The following is a 24,749-nucleotide window of genomic DNA, read 5'->3' as shown; positions in this document are numbered from 1 at the left end:
CTGAAAGTCACTTTGCTTCACAGGAAGCATTTCCATTCCTATCACCAAGAGCTTCAGCCTCAAATTTTGTGGCAAAACCCCTCAGGCATGTCTCATCCCTCCTTGGGAGGAAAGAACCCATTGTTCTACCCACCTACCAAGACCTTCACCAAAACCACAGCGAGGACCTACACTGATGCAAAGAGTTGTGTGAACCTATTAGGTGGTGCATTCAAATACATTCAAGTGGAGTACCAAAACACTGAAGTTACATTCATGTACATGTTATCCAATAAAAACCTCTATTTTGCGTTTACTTGAAGCTACCACAGAATTTCCAATTTACTGAGGTGAAGCCAGGTTGCAGAGTTTATCTACTTTGCTTAGTCCACAACACGCAAATCTTACCCTGCCTTCTACAAAGTTTAGGTAAGAGATAGGAAACAGGTCCTCAGGTAAAAGTCTCCCCTGGGCAATTTATACTCATTCAGTATCCCACTGCACATTTCATATAGTAATGGGGATTAATCTAGCTTCCAAAACAAGTTCCAACATGATTATATCCTATCTATACATGGCTCCTTATCTATCTTCTGGTGGATACAGCTCATCCACATATTTCCTGCCTTTAAATGTGTTGCCATGCTCTGTTACACAGCAACTCAATGCCAGCAGTGCAAGCAGTGGCACAATTTTAGGTAAAAGTCATTTTTTTAAAGGCCATTATTTGCAAATCCCCAATTTGGGATTAATAGTGCTCTTTCACTGTCAAATAGCTTTAAACACAAATTCTTATTAAAAAGGATGACTGAGCAGGCTGAAATAATAAGCTTAGTCAGGATTTCTGTGGGTGGTACCTTTTATTGGACTAACTGCAGGGTTGTAAGATAGACTTATACAAGCTTTTGAATGCAGCACATTCTTCAGGTCTCATTCATTCTTCTTCAAAGTTTGAATAAGTATCTCAGCCTTGCAGCTGGCACAATAAAAAAATATATCACCTGCAAAGATTGTTGCCTCTTATATTTCCTAGACCATCACAGCTACATCACCACTCAGTGCTACCATAAAACCTTGGGCTCTCTCTCAGTGCATATTATAAGTGTTTCTAGAGGCTGTGAACCCATTGCAAACAGATTCCTTTACTGAGCTATTTCTCATGCAAAATCTTATAAATAAAAGCATTCAGACATGTATGTCACAACAGACTTCTGATCATTTCGTGATAAGCTTGTATCGTATTATGCACATCGCTGCACTGATTCTTTCTGACAACTTCCCACCAGGTCTGATCTAATTCACAGTACAGCTCATCCAGGACTTCAGATCCTGATTCTCAGCTTAATCACAGGTCTAGTTACATGACTATTGCTTCCTTAAATCTCTCTCAGGAGCTAGGATTAAAAGGTCTTGAACATTCGTGTCACAAGTACAAAAATACGTCAGAACTTCAACTAACTACATGACAAAACAAACCAGGAACGAAGCCACGCTGTTTAAATTTATTCCTTTTGTGAAGAGCTTCCCCACCCCACCCCACCACACTTCCAAATACCTTTAGGTCACCAGCCTCAGGTTTCTCAGTCTCTGAATCGTCATCTTCCTACAAGACAAGAATTTACAGGATTAAGCTTAAAGAGTGGGCTTGGTAAATTACTGCATGTATACTGAGGGGCTTGAATTCGAAAGCCCAACAACAGAGCTACAGATGGCTTAAGCTTAAAGTCTCAATCCCCCCTCCCTTCAGAGGACCCAAAAGAAATTCTACAAGCCACAGAAAGAAGGATTTTTAGCCAAAGCATGACTCTCCATAGCAGACATCCCACCCCCAGAGTTCATGCAGCACCTCTTTACTCAAAACCAGACAATAAGGAGGAAGCAGAACTAGAAAGAAAGTTTTTGTCAAGCAAGAATTCTGGCTCTTCCAATGTTTTTGCACTTGCTCCTCATTAGCAGGTCTCTCAGAGAAAGCAGCATTTGCGAGACCTACTGTACTCTAAAGCACACACCAGCAACACAGAGGACACAACTTGCCTGCCATCCCGCTCATCATGCAGCCTAGGTGACAGTAGCCAAGCCTCACAAGTCTGAAAGATCTGGTGATGCCAGCAGACACCAGATCTTGCTCATTTACAGTTCAGTGCTCCAGGAAGCAAGTTTGCTTTTATCAATCACAGTATTTCACTTCCAAATACTCAATGAGGAACAAAGTCAGTTTGGAAGAATTTTACTTAATGGGCTTCATTCAATTATCATTTTTGATCCAGAAAATAAAACCAGATAATGAACAAAATGCCAAACAGAAACCACCATATACTATCCAAGAAGGGTCTTGTGGCTTTCACAATAGATTCAATTGTCACTCAGGAGTACATTGTTCTGCTAGCCAATTACTTTGACCTTTATGAGGCAGCTCCCTCAAGATACAAATACATAACCAGGTGTAAGAGCTACCACATTTTTAAGAACATATATTTTCTTCCAGCTCATATAAGGCTGAATGGATTCCCCGCAAACTCCTCCGTTCCTCTTCAACTTTGGCCAAAAACAACTTGAAGGAAGTTGCAAGCAAAGTGAAAGGAGGGATTTGCAGTGGAAGTGCCATCTCAGTCTTCACCATCTCAGGTCATGCGTTGAAGGCCCTGTGCTGCTGCTCCATCTGGGCTGCCCCTCCACTATCCCCCATCCCCCCCCCCCCCTCCCCCCCCCCCCCCCCCCCCCAGGTTGGGGAGAGGGGAGCACATCGACTTGCCAGTTACTTCAATTATATCACCTATGTACACAAGGATTACAAAGCTGAATAATTTGTATTTCCCACCACCTTGCTGCCTTAGTTGAAAATGGCTGAGATTGGAGTGAACATGGGGTGCAGTGCTCTAAAAATAATAATAATAATAATAAAAATAATGAGATCTTAATAGCACAGGCTTTTAAAAGAGCTTTTAAAAACCTACAGCCTCAGTGTATCCGAATCATTTACACTACAAATCTATACCCACAACTGCTCCTAAAGAAAGCAGTTTACCAACCAATGCCAACTGGGATGGCCAAGAAAAGAAAGAAAATTCCAGAAGAAAGGGCCTTCCATTAGGAAGGTCCAATGTTGGTCCTGGAAAAAAGTTAAACCTAGAAACTAATGTTCCATTGCTATGATAGGCTATAAAGTGAGAGGCAGTTTTGGTAACTGCATTGAGGCTATAAAAATCAATAACCTGAGAAAACCCCCATGAGAGATCATTTGTAGAAAGATCTGAATATGCAAGGGATATCTTCTCTATTTCTTGCACCTCTAAGATGATGTGCGACTACATTCTACCTTCAAAGAAGTTATACCTGTAGATCTTTAAAAACCTACTTGCCCATGCTGGACAAAAGGATTTTTCCTGATGATGAACAGTTAGGTTTAAGCCACCAATTTCTTCAAGATTTAAGCTCTCTCTAAAAAATTTCTAACACCTATGAATGCAAAACAAAAACAAAAAAAACAGAAATCCAGCCTCTAGGAAGTTAAGAAAGCGCATTCGTTCACCCTTCGAACACTCAAAGCATCTGCCATGAGACTTTTGCCATCATGCTTCCAGGTAGCAGCAATATGGAATTAACTAAACCAAGTCAATTTAACTTATACTGTTCAGATAATAGTTTCACTGGCTTTAAAGCGACAGCTGCTGCTTGGGAGAGCTGAGAGCAGTGGCTGAGACAGGCATGAAGTTCATCCCATCTATCTACAATCACACACACGCAAGCGCGCACGCACACTTTGTGGGGAACAGTTACAGCAACAAATATCTTTTTTCCCCTTCCTGCCTCAGAGGAGTGAGAAACTTGAAATGGGAGTAAGATAATAGGTAAGCAAACTTCTCATGACAGGCAAGACTGAAGAAACAAAACCTCATTCCGTTCAGTCGTTATAGTGGAGGAAAGGTACTTAAAGTTTCTCAGATCCCTACTAACTTCAGGCAAATAGAAAAGATTAATTCTTCTAGTGTAATCCAGTGCTAGAATTCTAAATTAATGTCCCCACTCCTATCAGTTGGGATTTTTCACAGGGTTACAGCCCCTATAGCTCCATGACAAAATAACTCACTCTTCTGCGTGTAGGATCTATGTTTGGCCATTAGATGCCTTGTGAATGTCATGCGTTGTGTATGAATATCCTAGGTATCACACAAAGCAGCTATCTGGGTATTTAAGTGCTGTTAGGAACATGCCATGCTTTCACAACAAACAAAAAGCCACGCAGATCTACGCAAAAAACCCCCCCAAAAAACTGCCATATCAATATACACTGATGCAGTAAGTGAATTCTATATCCATGAAAAATAAAGAAATGGGACATAAGCACCATAATTTCTATCCTGTGAGCTGTCCAGATGGATCATGCAACATGTTTCTGTTCTCCCAGTTACACGTCAAAAAGATAGAGGATTATTTAATTCAGCTAGTGATACAGAATGCTGGGATCTCATCCCTGGGGTGGAATCAGGAGGGCCCCAGTGTTAGTGTTTAGTAACACAAGCGAACTGAGCCACTGGTAGGATCTAAAGGTGGAATTCCTTTGAATTTTAAGCAGATAAAAAAGGAATAATAATTAAAAGAAGTTCTGCGGTGAGCAGAACTGATCACCACACTTCAAAAAAGGGTACAGAAGAACTAGAGAAGGTAGAGAAAGACAACAGGGATGATTAGTAGTATAGAGGGGCTTTCATGAGGAGAAACGAAAGAGGGTAGGCCTATTCAGTTTAGAAAAGAGACATTCAAGGGGAAATATCAAAAGGGCTCACAAAATACTAAATGGCAAGAGAAAGTAAACAACAAATCTCTATTTACTATATCTCTCACAATACAAGAACTAGGGATGACTAGAGGTGCACCAATACATTGGCCCAATATCAGATCAGTACCGATATAAAGAAAATTGGCTGTATTGGAAATCAGCCTGATGCGGCTGATAATTTGGCACCGATAAATGTCCCTGTGTGCACGCAGCCGCAGTGCAGCACACAGGCAGAGAGCACAGCCTGGCAGTGTGGAGAGCTGCCTCCAGGTGGTAAGTCCATTGGGGTGGAAAGGGAGGGGGAAGGGTAGGGGCATGGGGGGCAGATCAATGTCCCCCCATGGTGAGGAAGGGAGTGGGCAGGGGTATGCGCTGCCCAGCCGGGGTGGGGCAGGGCATGAGAGAGCTGTGGCTCAATGGGAGGGCGGCGCTCTCACTGCTGTGTGCACCCTGGGAGAGCATGGGGGGCGGGAGCCGTGATCCCAGTGTGCCCCCTTCACATGCCTGGAGCAGTCTCAGCTCAATGCCCCACCTCTACTCCTGTTAGAGCCAGGCCTGCACTGGACACGCGGCTGCAGGGCTACAGTGAAATCTGGGGTGGTGGCGGCAGCACTGGGAGTGGGGCTACAGGGACATATCAACTGCCCAGCCAGGGTGGGGCAAGGTGCGGAAGCTATCGGGAACATATCAACTAAATATGGGGGACAAAAAAAAAAGAAAAAGCAGGGAAGAAAGAGGTCACAGGTTCATAGGGAAGGGGACACAACGCACAGCACACCAGCCAGTGCCTAGTGCCCCCTAAATGAGTCAAGGGAGCCTGTGGATGCAGCCCAGTGAAACTCTGATCCAGAGACATGAGTGGAGTGAGAGGAAGACAGCCCCACACTCACTCAGGTTCCCCCTAGGCAAGAGCCTCCTTCCAGCTTGGTAGATGGCCACCTGGGCAGAGCCAGGAGAAGTTTGACCAGAAGGTCCTGGGACTTGCTGGGGCCACAGAAGGAGAGTGCATAAACAAAAAGATGTGGGGAGAAGCGCGGTCAGAACCTCAGCAGAAGGTTCAGGAGGAGGAAGAACAGAAGTTGCAGCCTAGCATACTGGAGATAGGTGCGCGCCAGGGTCTCCCTCCATTGACAAAAGGGGTAGCTGTTGGTGTGGTATCCTTGAACCACACCAGATACACGCCTGAAGTGACAGCTCCACAGAGAAGCCACCAACTGAGGTCCTTGGTGACGTGATGGTGAAATACAGATTTGTGCATTGAGAGTGCCCCCCTCTCGTCATCTGACCAGGATGCAAGGACAGGGTGACCCAGGATGTGCAACACAGGCCTTTTGATGTACTATTCCAGAATGTGAGCCAATCCCCACCCCACTAAGTAGAGCTATAAGCCCCCCTTATTAGAAAGAGGACCACTAAGGGCACCTCAATGCTTGCTTAAGACAATTAAAATACAAAATAGGGGCAGGAATGAAGGTCACAGGTTTAAGTGTGCCTAGGGTACACCAAACAATATGCACTGGCTGAACATGTCCAAGGAGCCAGTGAAACTCTGGCCAGAGATGTGAATGGACAGAGAAAGAAAAACAGCCCTACAGTCCCTGGGTTGTCCCCCACCAGAGCACTCTTCTTGGTCAGGAAGATGGCAAACTTGGCTAGGGCCAGAACGTTGACCAGGAGGTCTCATGACTTGGTGGGGCTGTGGATGGGGAGCATGTAAACAAAAAAGGAATGGGGAGCCATGCAGCCAGAACCTCAGCAGAAGGCTCTGGGGGAGACGGTGAAGGGGCTACAGCCTGATGCCCTCCAGGTGGGTGCGGACCAGGGTCTGTCTTTGCTTGCAGAAGAGGCAGGCATCAGGTATGTGAAGTGTGTGAGGCGCATGCCCATGGCGATGGCTCTGTAGAGGAGCTGCCAGCTGGGGCCCCTGGGGGCTCACAGAATCAAAGTAGATACTGGCTCGCCTACCAGGAACCCTTGGCACCTGCTTTCGCCAAGGCTGTCCCACCACCTGTTGCCTGGGAGATGACAGGATGACAAAGGATGCGACACAGGGAGGAGGGGTTCTGTGTGATAAACGTTTCCGAGCCTAGATCTGAGAGCTCTCATTTGCCCTCAGTTTTTCGGATTTTGCTTTTCTTAGGCAGCAGCGCTGCCTGGAGGTCGGGCCAGCTCCAACTGTGTGACGGTGACTCCCTGCAGCCTGTTCGGTTCCTCTCCGCTGCGATGGCCAAGTTGGAGGTGGCAGGGGATGGATCAAGTTTCTTGGCCACAGGCAGCTCCCCCAGCCATTCAGGTGTCCCATCGCCGCAGCCAGAAGAGCCTGCCCCAGCTCCCCTTGCAAAGCAGCCGGCGCACGCAGCCTACAGGGACCGGCTGCCCGCCTGTGCGGGAGGCCTCAACTCAGCCTGGACGTGGCCTCCCTACTTGCCACAGTCAGACCCGGCTTCGCTCTCAAGCGAGGCCTCCTGCAGGGCGCCGGGCCCGCGCGATGCTCTCGCGGGGGGGAGGCGCCGGGAGCCCGAGGGAGGGTGGGGAGCACTCACCGACTGCCTGCTGTTGTCGTCGTCGTCCTCCTCGTAGCCGTCCTCGTCGCCCTCGAGGCGGGAGAAGTCGTCCTCACCGTAGCCCTCGGACACGAGGCCGCCCTTCTCCTCTGGGGGCAGGAGCAAGGGACAGGGTTAGCACGCCGGCGCCTCGCGGCGAGGGAGAGAGAGGGGATGAGGGAAGGGGACGGGTCTCACCGCCCGCCGTGGCGCCATCACTGCCCGCCGCGCCCGCCTCGCTGTCGGACTCGGGCTCGGAGTCCTCCGCGTAAACCGCCAGCGACGACAGGACGCTCCGCTTAGCCGACGCCATCTTTCCCCTCCCCCCTTCCTGTTCCCGTGCCAGAAGTGAAGCTCACTTCCGGCGCGGGGGGATGACGCTCAGGGTCAGAGGGCAAAGCGTTCGCCATGGCAACGAGGCCCGCCTCTTCCGCTTCGGGTTAGTTGGCGGGGAACGCAGGTGCTTTCCCCGTCTCCGCTGGTCCACAGGGAGCGAAACCTTCCAGGCGGCGAGGGGCCCCTGCGCCGCGACGGCGCTTGGTAGCGGCGGTGGCAGCAGCCCCCGAGCGAGGGTGACTGGCCCTTTAACGGCCTCTGCTGACGTCATCTCTCCGCGCCAGGGGCCGCCGCAGCGACAGGTGCCGGAAGCAGAGGAGCGGTGAGGATCGGGGCCGGGGCCGCCCGCGCGGAGGGGGAAAGGGGCCCGGGCAGGGATGCAAAAGGGTTCAAGTAGTCCCTGCTGCCGGGCAGGTTTCCTCTGGGAGGCGCAGGGCCCCGGGGCGGGGGACGAGGAGGAGGGGGGGAGGGTGCGAGCAGCTGAGGAAGAGCCGGCCGAGGAGCAGAGATGAGGACTCCCGTGGCCCTTCCTGCTCCCCTTGTCCACCCCTCGGGTCATGCCGGCTCACGGCTAATGAGCGCCTGGCCCCAGCACCAGCTTTTCCTTGCCGCGGGGTTGAGCTCTGCCCCCTGTTCCCCCTTCAAAAGCCGTGGCAAGTGGCGTGTGCGCAGGGGGAGGGATCAGGTGTCGGTTGTAGGGGGAGGAAGGGCTTTGCCGTGGGGTCCGTGACACTGGTTCTCCCTTGTTTAGTGGGTGGGGTGGGGGCGGGGGAAGGCGGCTGCTTTACAAACGGTTCCACCTCTGCCCGGGGGAGGGGGGTGGGCTTTGAAAGCAAAGATACTCTCAGAAACCTGGTGCTGGAGGAGTGTGACCCGCAATGCTCAGGCGGGTGAGACTCTCACAGGACTAATCCTCCTGACCAAGATGTTGCGATTGGCTGCCGGTACAGAGAACAGCAGAGCTAAGTAAGCTCCTTTCCTTCTTCTTTACCTTGACCTAGTCCTAGGTCCCGTAAGATGAACGACCGCAGATCCTCAGGCCTGGAGGGCCGGGTCCGGAAGACTCTGAAGAAGGTCTTTGGTTTTGATTCTTTCAGGACCTCTCTGCAAGAAAGTGCAGTCTTGACAGTAGCAAAAGGTAAGACCCAGCAGTCGTTTGGGGGACTGTGACCTTGCTTTGTCAGCTTCCAGTTCTTCTGCCTGCAGTGGAGTTGAAGGAGCTGGCCTTGAGGATTATGCGTTGCTGACAGTGGTTTTGCAATCCCTACAGAGGGTTTCTTGGTCTGGCCACTGTGGTAAACCATCCTGGACCAGAGATAATCCAAGGGTGCTTTCCTGGGGTAGTAATGCTAGTATCCTTTACTGGGAAAGTGCTCCCAGTGGATGTAGATGACCTAGCGAACCTGCCTTGTACACCATTATAATAATGGTCTTTCCTCCCTCCACCCCAACACAAGAAGTCTTATGCTGGTTAATATGCAGTTTTGCTGATTTAATGGCCCTTCCTCTAGGACCTCCAGCTGGCTCAGCTATAGATTCATAAATTGTTAGGGGCTGGAAGGGACCTTGCAAGATCATTGGGTCCAGCCCCCCTGCACTAGGCAGGAAAGACAACCGGGGTCAGGTGACCCCACCAAGGTGACTGTTCAGTCTCCTGTATCGGGCTTTGCAGCTCTTCACACCTTAAACTGACAAAGTAGCACTGGCAGAAGTTTATAACATGGCTTGGCTCCAGTATAGATGTGGTCTGAATTCATGGAAGAGTTCTCTGAATGAAATGGTAAAAGCATTCTTTCACTGGTGAGACCCTGTGTATGCTAGGGTTTTGCCAAGGTGCCTTTGTAAACCAGGTTTGGTTCCATGCTCTTGACTGACATTGCTACGCTAACAGAACAGCTAATTATAGACCAGGCCATGGTGTCAGAAGCCTATGATCTCCCTCTCTCCACTGGCCACTAGCTCACACACACAGCTGTAGCAAGTGCCTGTGTCAGAGCCAGGGTATTATGTCAGCAATATGTTTCTGCCTTCTAGTTAGTGTGGTATGAGTTGTCGCCCTTCTGATCTGGCAGTGGATGCTGTTTTACAATACTAGTTCATATAGAGTATCCACCTGCAGTTGAAAGAGTCTTAAATTTCTATTGCGGGGAGATTTTATTTAACAGACTGCAGTAAAAATCTGTCCAGAGACTATAGCAGGTTAGTTGCTGAAGGTACAGTCTAAAAGCAAGCTCTTCTGACACTGAGATGGTATAAGCTTGAATAAGTCAGTTAACTTCATTGTACCTTGATTTAAACCTCTGGGTAGAATAATTCCTGTCGCGTAGCAGGATTACATGGCTGAATTCATTGCAAAACAGCTAGAGATTCTTGTAAAGAAGCCACTAGAAACATGCAAAAGATTATTTTACTTTTAGGAACTAAAAAAGACCTTTCTTATGCTGGCATCTAGTGCTGTACGTGCATAAGCCCAGCATGAATACAGCTTCTCTTCATGTATACAAGCTGTTGTACCCAACCCTCCACAGCATAATCCAAAGAAATTTACCGCAGCAGCTTTGAGTCTTGTTCTGTTGTCTTCGCAGGCGAGAAGGATGTCTTTGTATGCATGCCCACAGGGGCAGGGAAATCCCTGTGCTACCAGCTTCCTGCAGTACTGGCAGTGGGCATCACCATTGTCATTTCACCTCTGATTGCACTGATTCAGGTAACCATCTCCTGTTAGCTCTGGATAGGCAATCAGTGAAGGGGTGGGGAGACTGGGGAAACACAGTTGGGTCCTGCCTTTCCACCCACCAACTTCTAACATCAGTTGGTCTCTCAGGTCTCTTCTCATTACCAAGGAGTTGGTTTTGCCACTCTGTTAGTAGGAGAGAATGCTGCTGCTGCCTGATTTACCTTGGTTTAAAGTCTTGTCGAAAGAGCAGAACTATGGGAGGCCTCTCTCCAGCATTCTAATGGTGACAGTAATGGGACTTGAACCAATATAACTGCAACGGGGACCTTTGATTTAACAGAGGGTCACAATGATTGGTCCTGTTCCCATCCCTCAGTGATATGCTGTCTGGAGACAGCAGCATTGATCCACTATAGGTGTTTTAACTGGAGCTTTCCCAAGAATAAAACTGCCATTTTATCATGTATAGTAAGAACCCTAAGGATAGTCCTTTTTTCTCATAACTGATCTTTGTCATTATCAGACAGAATTAGGGACAAAAAGGCAATTCTGGGAAGAAGCAGTTTTTGGCAGAGGTGCTCAAACATTTTAGGTTACAGGGCACTTACTTTGGGGCACCTTACTGTTTCTGGTGTGTTATACTCAGTTGTGAACAATGACTCTCCACAGGAGAAGCTGCAACATTACTTAGATTCAGTCCAGTCCAACACACTGCATGATGCTGGTTTCCTTTTAACTAGGCTTCAACCAACATTTTACATATTTTCGAAATGGCTGACAGCTCTCAGAAAATAGTTATCAGTAGGGAATTTCCTTCAATCTAGAGTCTTTCCAGTTAGGTTCTGCAGGGATTAGTACTTGTCCTGATGCTATTCCATATTTTTCTCGAGGACCTGAAAGTTGAGAGAGAGAAAATTGCTGCTGATACAATTTGCAGATGACTCAAAGATGGGCAGGGTGCTGACTAACAAGGAGGATAATGCAGTTTGGCCAGAAGGATGTATATTGCTTGTTAAGGGCTGTTGAAATGTACTGCATTTTGTACAGCTAAATACAAAGGTGCATAATACCTAGGACCTGAGAATGCCCTGGTGAGACTGAAACTGGAATGGTGTGCACAGTTCTGGTGTGTGTTTTTTTTTTTTTTTTTAAAAGGGTGCTAGAAATAATGGCAAGGTTGCAAGGGAAAGCCACAGAAGTGAATCAAGGGCTGGAGAATGTGCCTTGCAGTAAGAGACTTGGTGCAGTCCATTTATTACAAAGGAAACTGGAAGCTGACTGGATGGTGAAGCACGTTCACTGGGAGAAAACTCCTGGGGTGAAAGCTCCATAGCCTAGTAGGCAAAGGCCTGACAAGAGCCAGTGGATGAAGTGAAAGCTGGACAGATTCAAATTAGATTTAAGATACACAGTTTACCAGTGAAATGACTAACCAGTGGAACAGACCAGCAAGGGGGATGGAGAACTCCCTGTCTCAGCAAAAGCAAATGCCCAAATGTTTGAGTAAGACTGTGTGCCTGCCTGGAAGCCGTACTTTAGTCACCTAAGGTATTGGGCTCAATTCAGGGGCAAGAACATGACATTCTGTGACCTGTGTTATGTACAGTCAGACTATTGGATCTGGTCGTTCCTTTGTGCTTTAAGAACCTATGAATTTCACCTTGGAGGTAGGCCCTTTGTGTAATGGTGGGTGAAGCAATATCCGTATATAGAATGTATTTCACTTAAGTTTGTAAAATGCTTTGGCAGCCTATGGATCTAGAGATGCTCTATAGCAGGGGTGCCCAACCTTTTTGAATGTGGGGCCGGCACAGGCAGGGGGAAAATGCAGCTCAGCCCCTGCTGCTCCGGCCAGGCTTGTCCCGTCCCGAGCAGCACACGGCTCTGCTGCCGCTTCTGCTGGCTGGTGCCGGCTCCTCCCACCTCCAGCAGCAGGTGGGAGGCTGGCTTCAGCTGCATGCTGCTCCAGATGGGACAGACCCGCCTGGGTCAGCACTAGCCAGCAAAGGCAGTGGGGGAGCCGTGTGCTGCTCGGGACTGACCGGCGCAGGTAGTGGGAAAGTGCAGCTGATCCCCCTGCTCCTCCGGCCGGGCTTATCCTGTCCCAAGCGGCACATGGCTACTCCTCTTCCCACACACCGCGTCGGCAACATCAAGCTGACGCGGTGCGTGTGGAAACCTTGTCCCTTCCCCAGCCCTTCAGCAGCCATTAGGAAGCTGCTGATAGGCTGGGGGAGGGACAAGGGGTGGGAATGAAAGGAAACCATGTTTACCTTCGTTTCCCATCGCAGCATTGCGGGCCACAGAAAACGGCTTGGCGGGCTGCATGTTGGACAAGCCTGCTCTATAGATATGAATAGTTGGCCTCCCTAATGCTCTGATGGTAAGCATCCTGAAAAGATTTGGTCCCCTCCCACCCCTTCTGGGAAGGGCTGGAGATGTCATGCATAGATCCCTTCTGCCAGTTTTATTGCTGCACAAAGTGTTTGTCACCATAAAAGCCAGTGGTTGCACAGACACAAGGCTGAATGGTTTTGCTAGCTGCTGTGTTTAAAACCTTGTGTGCTTTTGGTTTAAGAGGGTTGGAGCTGTGGCTTTGCCATATCGGTGTGTAGACCTGGTCTGGGTTGGGGTACAGCTTGATTTTTTTTATGCTCATCTTTTCTGGTAGCAATCCTGATACCATGCTTCCTTCAATGCTATTTTCTTCCTCTGTCACAGGATCAAGTGGATCATTTGTTGGCCCGGAAGGTCAGAGCCTACTCCCTGAACTCCAAGCTCCCTGCCCAGGAGAGGAAGATCATCCTGGCTGACTTGTCAAGTGAGACACCCCGGGTAAAGCTCCTGTATCTCACCCCAGAGATGGCAGCTGCTGCCTCCTTCCAGCCCATCCTGAACTCCCTTGTGTCCCGAAACCTCTTGTCTTACCTGGTGGTAGATGAAGCTCACTGCATCTCCCAGTGGGGGCACGACTTCCGGCCTGACTACCTACGGCTGGGCTCCTTGCGCTCTCACATACCTAACACGCCCTGCATTGCTCTGACGGCCACAGCCACCAAACAGGTCCAGGATGATATTGTGGCATCTCTTAAACTGAAGCAGCCTATCGCCACCTTTAAGACTCCCTGCTTCAGGTCCAACTTGTTCTACGATGTGCAGTTCAAAGAACTCTTGACTGATTCCTATGGGAATTTGAAGGATTTCTGCCTAAAGGCTCTTGAAGTGGAGAACTCCACAGGGGTAGGTTTGTCTTGGGAATTACTTCCTAGGCCAGAACTCTACAGAGGCTTCCTACATGTATGGTGCTAACAGGTCTGGGAAGGAACGTCCATGAAAGGAGCATTCTTAAGTCATTTTTAAGACATTCTTAATCTCTGATGTATAGGACTTTCTTCCCAGCCTCATTTGTCTTTCCCTGTTGGAAAAAACGGGCATATGAGAGTTTTGCTTTGCTATGGACTAAGTGCTCTATGGTGTAGTCTAGTCTACATGCCAGACATATGACAACGGTGAGACCTGTTCAGCTCCTTGCTGTACCAATTTACCAGTGTCCCTGGCAAGTTACTTAGCTGCTCTGCGCCTCATTTATTCCCCTATACAACAGGGATATTAATGCCTCCCTACCTTACAGGATGTTGTGAGGAGAAATATACTGAAGATGGTGAGGTGCCTGGATACTACGGTAATGGGGACTTCATGAGTATCTAGGACAGACAGGCAGACATCCAATTTGCCTTACTTTCATGCTGGTTTATCAGCGCCGTAGGGCATCGACGCAACTTTAAGGATATTGCTGTTGCTGCTGAGAAGAGATGTAGGCTCTCTTTGTCCTGGCCCCTCAGCAGTAATAGCTGCTAGCTTTGTCCCTCTTCCTCAGATGGCACACTGGATTTTCCCTTCTCTCTGCTTCTGTAGGTATACTCTGGCTGTGGCATTGTGTACTGCAGGACAAGAGAAACCTGTGACCAGCTGGCTATTGAGCTGAGCTACAGAGGAGTGAAAGCCAAGGCCTATCATGCAGGTACTAGAAGCTGTGACTGTGCCTAGAGTCAGTGTAACAGAACGTTACCTTCCTTAATGGTCTGGCTCAGGCAGATCTTGGAGAGCAGCTCTCTAGGTGTGACACTGTGACAGCCCAGGTGGGGCCTGGGACTCAAGCCAGCTGGTCCTTGATACAGGTGTTAGAGAAATGGTTGAATGGTGTTCCCTGGAGCCTGTTGCCTTTGATCCTGCAGAGTCTGAATGTAACCACCTGCATGCCATGCTGCGAGACGATTCTTTTCAAGCTTCTGCTTGGGAGGGGTCCAGATTTTCCTCTGTCGCATCCTTAGTCTGACACTGAGCCAGTTTGCAGTCTGGAGTAATGGGTTAAGCTTTGATCTTTATGCTCTTGCAACTTGAGCCAGTCAGGTGGTAGAGAGATGGAGCTAGAAAGGGCACCCTCCTTTCCTTCTGACTTCCCTGCTTTTCCGTCCCCAGGACTCAAGGCAGCTGACAGGACTTCAGTTCAGAATGAGTGGATGGAGGAGAAGGTCCCAGTCATTGTTGCAACCATCAGTTTTGGAATGGGAGTTGACAAAGCTAACGTCAGGTGTGTTGGTGCTTGGAGGGCTGAAGAAATGGTGGAACTGAGGTACCACAATGGGCAGGAACTTGGGAAGAGGAGAGGGAAAGGCTTTCTTAGCCACTCTTTGTTCATTAAGGTCTAACTCAGCTGAAATACTTGGAAGAAAAACAGCCTCTGCAAGATTCAGCGACTCAGCAGCTGAGCAAAATGTGTCTGCGGGATAAGCTCAGAGGGGTTTCAAGAGCTCCAGAGGCCACAGTTTAACTTGTGGGCCTGTGCTGGTGTCTGCCTTCTCTCTCTTTCCTGGGTATCAGTGGTTTAATAAGAAGGGCATTTGATTATCCCAGACTGATACAAAGCACTGCTACTCAGCCTTGCCTTTGCATTAATAACATTTTGGGTGGTGACTTGCATATGCATCATGCCTGACAAGTGCTGGCGTTGCTTTTGGGGAATGGATGAAGGGGGTGAAAGGAAGGATGGTGTAGTATCTCTGCTTCTGTTGGAGTTGGCCTGTCCCAGTTTGCTGCTAACCCTGTCCTCGGCAGTAGTTAATCATTGCAGGAGCTGACAGCCACGGCTAAGGAGGAAACTTGTATCTTGATGCTTCTTGGCTGCTCCTGATAGTACAGTCCTGATGGAAGCTGAGTATTTAAAAAATATTGGCAGCATATCACTGGACTGCTTTAAGATCTCTGAGATACAGAGATGCGAGTAAGAATAAAAAAAGCAGCAGTCACTGAGTGGTCTCATGGTATCAGGCCTAAGTCAGCTTTGCAGTAGTGTCTTTTGGATGCACTTCTTGTGTGCAGGCTTAATTATGAGTTAGTAATGGTCCACAGTGGCATTTCATGCCTGGGCGGGAGCCCTTAGTCCACAGCTGAGCCAGAACTTTGTGTGCATATCGTTGGCAAAGGAGCTTTGTACTGAAGCTTAAGTGACATCTTGTGAATTTGCAAAGCAAACACCGCTCTATTAATAACGTGTAATTTTATGGTAATAGACCCAGACCTCTGGAGACGGACTCTTTTTTCCATCCTTCACAATTGTATATCTTTATGAATTTAGGGGAGCTAGAATACATACTGTATCTGTTCTCTTTGAGTGGCATCCCACTGTCTGACTGTTCACATGCATACTAGCCTTTTGTTGTAACTTCCCTTTGTGTTGCTCATGGTTCTAAGAACTCCCGGTTCAAAACCCCTTACCTCGTAGGCTCCTTGGTTCTGACTCTCACCCTTCTGCCACCCTATTTGTACACTTATTCCTTGACCTCAGTGGAAAGTGCTGCTGTCCTTGCAGTAACTAAAGAAGTCTACAACAACATGTTTCCTGTTACCTTGTCCCATGCAGATTTGTTGCCCATTGGAATATTGCCAAGTCAATGGCTGGGTATTACCAGGAGTCTGGAAGAGCTGGGAGAGATGGGAAGCCATCTAGGTGCCGTCTCTATTACTCTAGGGATGACCGGGATCAGGTCAGCTACCTGATCAAGAAGGAGCTTTTTACCATCCAGGTAAGACCCACAGAATAGTTTTCCGGAGCGTGGTTTTTTCAGTCTTCTAGGTAAAAGTTTGCTACCGCGTTTGCTGTCTGGTTAACATTAATCCTGCAGTCACTTCAGAATGTCCCAAAGTAGGATGGAGTTTATCTAGATCTGGCCCCAAAGCTGCCACATGGGCTGGGGGTAAAAGTAGTATACCTGGATCTGGCTTCATAGTTGCCACCTTTGAAGAGAGTGGAAGAGGCTAAAGCAGTGAGAACAAAAGTGGTTGGAGTTGGAGGTATGGCTCCGGCAGAGGTGGTTAGACTTGGCTGTGGTACTGCCATAAGCTGGAAGAGAAGTGGAGCCTAGAGCTCATTGCAATAGTGTTCTAGAGGCTGGAGGGATAGTTGGGTTTGGATGTAGGCAGAGTTGCTGCACCTGTCTAGAACTGTATCAGAGGGAGCTTTGCTGATTATCCCCTGCTTCTTCTCAGGAGAAAAAAGGCACCTTGAAAGAGTCTGATAAAGCAGTGATGACAGCTTTTGATACCATGGTGACCTTCTGTGAAGAGCTTGGGTGAGTATATCTGTTATGCATTGCTTGAAGGTCCCCTTTTCTCTTATTAAGTCACCATGACAGCCAGGACTGTTGTGCTTTCTGTAACTTTGTAACTGTGGAGAAGAAAAATGTCTCCTAGTGGTTGTGAATGAATCTTTCCAAATCCCATTGAATGTGATGGATGCAGTGCTGTCTGTGGGCTGAGGAAGGCTGGCAGGAACAGCAGCTCAGAGAGGTGTGAATGCCTGCTTTAATTGCAATTGGCTGTTGATCCTGGATCTTAATCAGCTAAAATGTTGATGTTAAAGTTATCATTATTCCACTTCTGATCACTGAAGCAGACTTGCTCAATGTGTTGTAGGATGTAATGGTTGATATTGGGGACATAGAGTGCTGGAGTTCCTGGTTGCTACGCTGGAGTCTGTTCACTGCTCCTGCCCACCAGTATGAGTTGCTGCTATTCCATGATGCCAAACACTACAGCCCTTAGAACCAAAAAAATCCCCTTTGTACTCTGCTTCCCTTGCTTTTCAGGGCACCAGGACCCACAAGTATTGCCTGTCAACCCTATGACTTCCCCTATAGCAACTTCTGTAGGCAGTGATATGCTACCAACACAGAAACCAGCAGCACAGCGTGACTCTGTGAGACTCTCTGAGACACTGTGTTAAATCCATGCTCTAGAATTCCTAGTCTCTTGTAAAATTCAACATCAGGCTTCATGCAGAAACCAGGAGCACTTGCTTGAGACTAGCACCAGAGCTTGGCTGCTTCTAGCGATGTCTGATTTGGTCAGATTGTGTCTGAATCGTTCCAGCTCCTAAAGCTGGTCAGTTCAATAGGAGGTACAGTCTCTCTCTTATCTGAGCACACCATCCTCCTCCATCCTCTGTTGCTATGTAGATCTCGGCATATGAAACTGGCACATAACCACCCTGGCAGGCTGCATGCCTTGGGGGCTGCAGTTCAGCTGGAAGCAGGCAGAGGGGGATTGTAACCTGCCACGACAGAGTGGGCCAATTGAGAACAATAACTGGCTGGCCTGTGGAAGTTAAAAAGCTCCCAGAGAGGGACAGATCAGGACAGAAGAGAGACGGCTAGGAGGCTAAAAGCAGCAGTGACCTAGAGAACTTGCTCAGGGTCTGGGAGAAGACTGCAGCAGAACTGAGGCAGATCAGAGGAGAGAGAGGACTCTGGGGTGAGAGGCTACAGTGTAGAGCCAGAGTGGCCCACTTAGGGTCTGGAAAAAGACCCTAGGTGAGTTGGGGAGCTCGCTACAATGAAGGAGAAGACTGTGGGACTGGAAAAGTGGCACAAAACCAGAGTTGCCTTATCAAGGCCTAGGAAAAGGTCCCAGGATTGTGAACTAACTCTCTATGGACTGTGTTTCCATTTGCTTGCTGGTTGTTTATATTGAGGGGGTCAGCTGTGGGTATGCGTACCCTAGTGGGTATGTGTGGGCAGGGATGGAGTGCTGCCACCCACCACCCTGCACCGTTGCCTCCCAGGAGCAGGTCTGCGCCGGGGCGAGGGCAGCAGTGCCCCTCTGCGGGGCCATATAGGTGCCGTCCAGCTGGTCAGACGTGGGGGGAACTTGCATGCAGCAGCTACTGCCATCCACCACCCCATACTGCTGCTGTTCCGCATCCAGCTGGGCACCACCCCCTCCTCCCCTTCTTCGCCCCCCCGGCTCTGCATCCAGCCACTGGGTGTACACTTATTTTTAAAAGGTTGAAAACCCCTGGTTTATATTGATTCCCACGGGAAGGGAGTTTGCCCCAGGAAATGAAGACTGTGACTGAGCAGTCCCCAGCTCTCAGCAAGGACTTTATCCTGCATTTGTGTCCTGGGAGGCCAGTTTGTCTAGGACAAATAAAGTCTGTGTTTTAGAAACCTGATATCCTGCCACACAGACACATTAATATACATCACTGTGGAAGGGGTTATTGTTTAGTGGGTAACTGTGATACCTTCTGTGCTGTGAAATGGAAGTGATGAACAGCCGTAGAGGTGGGGTGTATGTGTGGTCCCCTTCTTCCTCCCATTAAAGAAGCTAAAGCACATAGATTCATAGATTGTAGAGTCGGAAGGGACCACAATTGATCATCGTGTCCGACCCCCTGCCCCTGGCAGGAAAGAGGACCAAGGTCAGATGACCCCAGCCAGGTGACTATCAAGCCTCTTCTTGAAGACCTCCAAGCTAGGTGAAAGCACCACCCCTCTTGGAAGCCTATTCCAGATCCTGGCCACCCTTACTGTGAAAAATTTCTTCCTAATATCTAACCTAAATCCACTCTCAACTACTTTACACCCGTTATTCCTAATCACTCCCTGGGGCGCCCTAGTAAACAGCGTGTCACCCATTCCCTGTTGACCTCCCCTAATAAATTTATAGGTGGCCACAAGATCTACCCTCAGCCGTCTCTTGTGAAGGCTGAAGAGATTCAGCTCTCTCAACCTCCCCCCGTAGGGTCTTTCCCGAAGGCCACTAATCATGCAAGTGGCCCTCCTCTGGACCCTCTCCAGATTCTCTTGAAGTGTGGTTGATGGCCTCGTTACACTGCTGGCTCATGTTCATCTTGGAGTCAGTTATGACTCCAAGATCCCTCTCTGCCTCCGAGCTGCTGAGAAGGACACTCCCCAACCTATAGGTGTGCTGGGGGTTCCTCCTTCCCAGATGGAGTACCTTACATTATCTTTATTAAATTGCATCCTATTTCTCTCTGCCCATTGATCCAACCTATCCAGGTCGGCCTGAATCTGCTCCCTGCCCTCCGGTGTACTAACTTTGCCCCATAACTTGGTATCATCAGCGAACTTGGAGAGGGTGCTCTCCAAATCCTCGTCCAAATTGCTGATGAAGATATTAAATAATACCGGTCTGAGGACCGAACCCTGTGGGACCCCACTGCCCACCTCCCTCCAGGCCGAGAAGGAACCATCCCTCACCACTCTCTGGGTGCGGTCCCTAAGCCAGTTGGCCACCCACCTGACCGTGTAGGCATCCACTCCACAGTCTGCTAGCTTCCCAATGAGGATAGGGTGCGAGACTGTGTCGAAGGCCTTCCTAAAATCCAGGAAGATGACATCAGCCTCAGCTGCTGCGTCCAGGCAGTGTGTGACCTGGTCATAGAAGGCTACAAGGTTTGTCAGGCAGGATATACCTGTGACAAACCCATGCTGGTTTCCCCTCAGCATCGTTTCCCCTGCTGGGCCTGCACAAATGTGTTCTTTGATTATTTTCTTTAGCATTTTCCCAGGGATAGAGGTAAGACTGACTTGCCTGAAGTTACCCAGCTCATCCCTTCTCCCTTTCTTGAAAATGGGCACCGCATTGGCCCGTCTGCAGTCCGCAGGGACCTGGCCAGAGCACCACGAGTGTTCAAACAGCTGTGCCAGCGGCTCAGCTATGACACTGGCCAATTCTTTCAGCAGCCGTGGATGGAGTGACTTTTTTGCCCAGGTCTTTTTCTGGCTCATGCTGAAATTTCTAATTGTTTTTGTTCTTGCCTTTTTCTTTGCCATACCATCTCTCTTGTGCAGAGTCAGACAGCCCACAGCCCAGCAGCTGGATGGAAAAACATCTGGCGTTTAATATTTTTGTTTTGGAATCACAAGGGCCCCATCTTCCAAGGTACTAAGTGTCCTTGATTCATGTTGGCCTGTACAGGAGCTAATGGTGCTTAGCACCATTTTAGGGAACAGGCCTAAAATATGCATGTGCTGGAGGCAGGGAATCTAATTGCAGACTAGAAACCACTACACACAATACACACCGTGAACTTGATCTGAGGAGACTGTAATTGTGCTGATTGCCATGTTGTGCTAGCTGGAGACAGCAAGGCTTTAATTTTGCCAATAAGAGAGCAGTGTGTGATTGCTAACTGGAAAATCAACATCTGTCCTCCTCCACCATAGCCTTGCATCTATTTTTATTGTGTTGGGCTGAACTCGAGGGAGTTTGAGGCTCAGAGTGGAGATGGTGTGTTTAGTTTTTCGGTGCTGCTGCCACAGCAAAGCTGTTGCCTTCAGTTCTGTTTTGACGGAGAAGATCTGCTTAATAGGTACTTTGAAAGACTTTCACCTGTTGTGCTGAGGTCTGACCATAAAGGTTGAAGTCGATTGAAATGATGCTCCATTGGCTACAGATAAGTTGACTCTACCAGGGGGCTTCTGGGAAGCTCCCTAGTCTAAGACTGATCAGCTTATGCAGCTAAACCTCTCCACCTCTTGTTGCCATCCTTCAGGCTACACCTTGATTGCCAGGCACTTGCATAACCACTTGATATGTGCAGTTTTCCTTCAGTGGATAAAGAAATTTAAGCAACTCAACCTCCATATCGCCTTCTCCTTGTTTTCTCAATACTAACAATGAGTCTGTTAGTAAGAGTGTCAGCTGGGACCCTTTTGTTCCATTGAAAAAAATGGGCATGAGATAAGAAATAGAAAATCCTTCCAGTAAAAGTGCACATGGAGCCAATGGACTTTCTTTGCTCCCATGAATGAGGCTATTAGGAAACAGTATTGCACCTGCTGCATGGGGCATTTAAAAATGCAGTGGTCCCCTTTCTGTCTGCAAGTTTATAGGCTGGGGAATGCTGATCCCTTCATATCAAAGGCTAAAAGTAGCTGCCAGCTGTAAGTCTACAACTTCCTGTCCATAACTTCCCCAGACCCCACCACCTTCTGACCTTTCACATGCCACATATCCCAGGATAGAAACTTGCTGAGACTGCATGTATCACTTCAGGGTGTCTCTTTGGGCTTGTCTGCTGTGTGCTATAACTTTACGGTGGTTGGAGAAGGCTCCTGATTAAGATACTATTTAAAGGCACAACATATTTTTCCATTTATTTGTTCCTTTTAATTTTAAACTAGGATAATTGTTCTATTTATGTTCTTTAAACTAAAAAACCTGACCCTGAAAGGCCTTGAATTACAGCAGCGACAAAGGAGGCATAGGTTTTTCTGTTGTCTAAGGAGGGCAGAAGACTATTTCCATCAGCTGCTTGTACTGAAAGGGTTTTCACATCTCAAGTTTGTCTCGATTCCCTCTGGTGAGATCATTTCTCCCACATCCGAAATAGTAGAAGAGAAAGGTGGCTTTCTTGGTGGGGTTCTTAAAGGGATTCTTTTTCCATCTTCAAACATTGTTTGATCACTTCATGGACTAACCCAATGGTTTTGCTTGGGGAGAGGGGGGGAGATTCAGACAAGCAGATACCTTGCATTTAGTCGATCAGTGGTTTTTGAATTCAGACTGAATCATGTCAAGCTTGCGGTGGATTTGTAGTTGACAGTGCATGGGTGGCCCTCGCAGGAGGTCTTTTACATATGGGCTGTCAGCTTGTGAATGCTGTACATCTGGTTAGGGAGAAGTAACCATGTGAGGCAAGAAGAGGAAGCTTCCTTCAGCAATCCAGTTGTGGATGGGACAGTTCTTGTCTGGCCTTACTACTCGTGAACTGTCGTGGTGTCTGGCCTTGCTGTTTGTGATGCATTATGTGCACTTTGGAGATGAGCAGCAGCCAAAGATGGCAGCAAATAAGAGGAGGACAATGAAGACTGTGCAGAACGAGCCGATCACCACCAGCCCCCCAAGCGCCCACGCGTCTGTCTGAATCTGGTTCTCCAGGTCTTCCAGAATTTGGGACGCTTTTTGTCTTGGGAATGACATGCTGGCCCACCTCCCCTGGAGTTAGAAGAAATGAGTATTAGATTCTCAGCTGCCTTCTCTGCACCCCTTAAGATACGCATTATATACAATAAAAATACAAGCCTGTACCCACCCTTCATGCCCTTATTAGTATTGATCTTTCAAAAGGTGTAGTCCCTCTTTAGAGGGGGACTGTGATCGTAAATGGGATATAAGACACCAGAGTCAGTTTGGTGACTGATACCATGGAAAGGTGAAGAAGGAAAAGTCTGGCCTCAAAAAGGTTCTGTTTGGGGATTAACCCTTTAGGCAGTGGGGCTTTATTTTCACAGCCCTCCTGTAGATGCTTTTAGCACAAGCTGCTGGTCTTGGTTTGGAAACTTTTGCTCTATCCCTGCTTTTGAGTGATGGTAAACGTGCATTTAGTAGTAACTTGCACGCACACAGTCTTGCATTGCAGCTGGCATGCATATATGATTTTTCCTTCTGTTTAATGACATAATTTCAGTAATATGTAATCTAGGGTGTCAAAAGGCTTCTTACACTTGCTCATTCGCTGTTGGCTGAAAGTTAGTTAAATAACACTGGCCATTTCCTTGCAGAGCAGCTTGTGGTTTTAATCGAGTTCCCTGCTAGGCACACCACAAAAAGAAATAAAAGAAAGGATGGGGAGTTGATTCCTTCCTCCTCTGCAGCTACTACTGTGCTGGCTTAAACAAGAAAGAAGGAGAGGGACAACATCAATTATTTCAATCCATTTATGTCTGTCCATTTTTCCCCTTGATACTGCATGAAAGGAAAGCAATTGCAGAGCATGAAATTCATTCCATCCTCGCAAAATTGCACTTGGTGAGAAGCCTTACACACCTTTTACTTGCCATAGTTATTTCTCTCTGAGCAGCCAGAAGATTTGGATAATGCTCTGGTGTTGAAATGGCAGCAGGTGGTTTTAGCAGAGGCTGTAACTGCTCTGCAGTGAGACATGCAGGAGTAAAGCACCTCTCTGACTCAGTCACCTGGGAGAAGGCTCAAATACCCTCTTCCTCTAAAATGGAGGCAGTGCCAGCAGCCTGAACACAGGTCTCCTCCAAATCTGAGGGAGGAAACGCGTCTGACCATGCACTCCAGAAAGTCTCTACCTCTCCTGGCTGCCACTAGCATTGAAATGCAGAAGCTGCATGTGATCTCACTGTTACCTGAAGCCACTCTGCGTGCAGTGGATGCTCCTTCTGTCCTGATGCCTTCTGTGCACGTAGTCCAGGAATCGACCTGCTGAGGGGACCCTCTGTAGTGTGTGTGGGATGTGTGGCGTCTCTGTGGGGAATCGCCTGTTTGCACTGTAGTGAATTATTAACAGCCTTAGCCCTGTTTTGTTTCTCAGGTGTGGCTCATCTGATCGGGGCCATTTGTCCAATTGGGCAGTGCAGAAGTTTGTTTTTTCTGCGATTCGGCCACCTCCACAGCTTATTTCTGTCTGCATTTCCTACATTTGGTTTAGTCTTGCTAGAAAGGTGGGGGACTGAAATGGACTTGTGTGTCCCTTAGGAGGGGAGAGTGCTGGTGTGAAGAAAGCTGTGGACACTCATCATGATCTTATCCTGAGGCTGTTTCTCCTTGATCTGTACAATCGCAGCCATTGAGCCTGCACAAACCTTTTCTCCAAAGCAGCAGAGCTCATTGCTTGATGATTACAGACCCAAAGGACTTGTTCCTTCAAAGTTTTCTGTCTTGGCTGTGGGCCAAAATCATTGGATCCAGTTCAGACCTAGTGTGAAATCAGCAGAATTGCAGCTGCTTGCACCAGGTCTGAATTTGGCCCTACACATCATCCCATCGGGAGGCCAGCTCCTGACTCAAGGTTGTTTTGACCTCAGATGAGACTTCTGCAAACTTCTAATGTTCTGCAAGTCTTGTGCATGTGCTTTTCTGACCTGGGAAACATTGCAGTGCATAGCAACACTGCCTCTCTGAATTATCACCATTGATCTCTTAGGTAACCTGAGCTGGATACATTCCTGGGGGAGGGGGGAAACCTGCTCCCTCTGCCTGCATGACTGGCATCACATACGTGGATGAGGGGCTTGGGCTCCCTGGGGAGCTAGGAACTCCCAGTCTGCCCAGCAACTAGTGATGCATTTCAAATTGGTTGGCTGACAGCCAACAGGTGTTG

At 48.3% G+C, this 24,749-nt stretch overlaps 2 protein-coding genes across 16 annotated transcripts in view; one reads left to right on the top strand and one right to left on the bottom strand.

Moving 5' to 3' along the window:
• SAP30BP (SAP30 binding protein) overlaps positions 1 to 7,658 on the bottom strand; it is a 54,817-nt gene extending 47,159 nt beyond the window's left edge. For 3 of the 5 annotated variants that reach the window (XM_006018271.3, XM_006018272.3, XM_006018273.3), the window contains exons 1-3: positions 7,498 to 7,658; positions 7,300 to 7,409; positions 1,535 to 1,582 (exon numbers count right to left, since the gene is read on the bottom strand). In XM_006018271.3, the coding sequence (XP_006018333.1) occupies positions 1,535 to 1,582; positions 7,300 to 7,409; positions 7,498 to 7,612 (273 nt within the window). In that variant the 5' untranslated portion in view covers positions 7,613 to 7,658. The remainder of the gene's footprint in view (positions 1 to 1,534; positions 1,583 to 7,299; positions 7,410 to 7,497) is intronic. The other 2 variants (XM_006018274.3, XM_014517246.2) reach the window with 1 other exon arrangement.
• Positions 7,659 to 24,749, top strand: part of RECQL5 (RecQ like helicase 5) — a 48,004-nt gene continuing 30,913 nt past the window's right edge. For 10 of the 11 annotated variants that reach the window (XR_003092733.1, XR_003092736.1, XR_003092732.1 and 7 more), the window contains exons 1-8: positions 7,659 to 7,957; positions 8,637 to 8,773; positions 10,221 to 10,342; positions 13,034 to 13,552; positions 14,228 to 14,333; positions 14,792 to 14,903; positions 16,233 to 16,395; positions 16,859 to 16,941. Coding sequence is in view for 6 of the 11 variants with exons in the window: in XM_006018269.2 (XP_006018331.2) it covers positions 7,674 to 7,957; positions 8,637 to 8,773; positions 10,221 to 10,342; positions 13,034 to 13,552; positions 14,228 to 14,333; positions 14,792 to 14,903; positions 16,233 to 16,395; positions 16,859 to 16,941 (1,526 nt within the window). In the remaining 5 variants the exon portion in view is untranslated. Of the gene's footprint in view, positions 7,958 to 8,636; positions 8,774 to 10,220; positions 10,343 to 13,033; positions 13,553 to 14,227; positions 14,334 to 14,791; positions 14,904 to 16,232; positions 16,396 to 16,858; positions 16,942 to 24,749 lie in introns of those variants that run through there. The other variant, XM_014517245.2, reaches the window with a different exon arrangement.

Source organism: Alligator sinensis, unplaced genomic scaffold, assembly GCF_000455745.1.
Source record: "Alligator sinensis unplaced genomic scaffold, ASM45574v1 scaffold400_1, whole genome shotgun sequence".
NCBI classification, from domain to species: Eukaryota; Metazoa; Chordata; order Crocodylia; family Alligatoridae; genus Alligator; species Alligator sinensis.
Note: the sequence above shows the minus strand (reverse complement) of the source record. Positions and strands in the feature narration are given on the sequence as shown.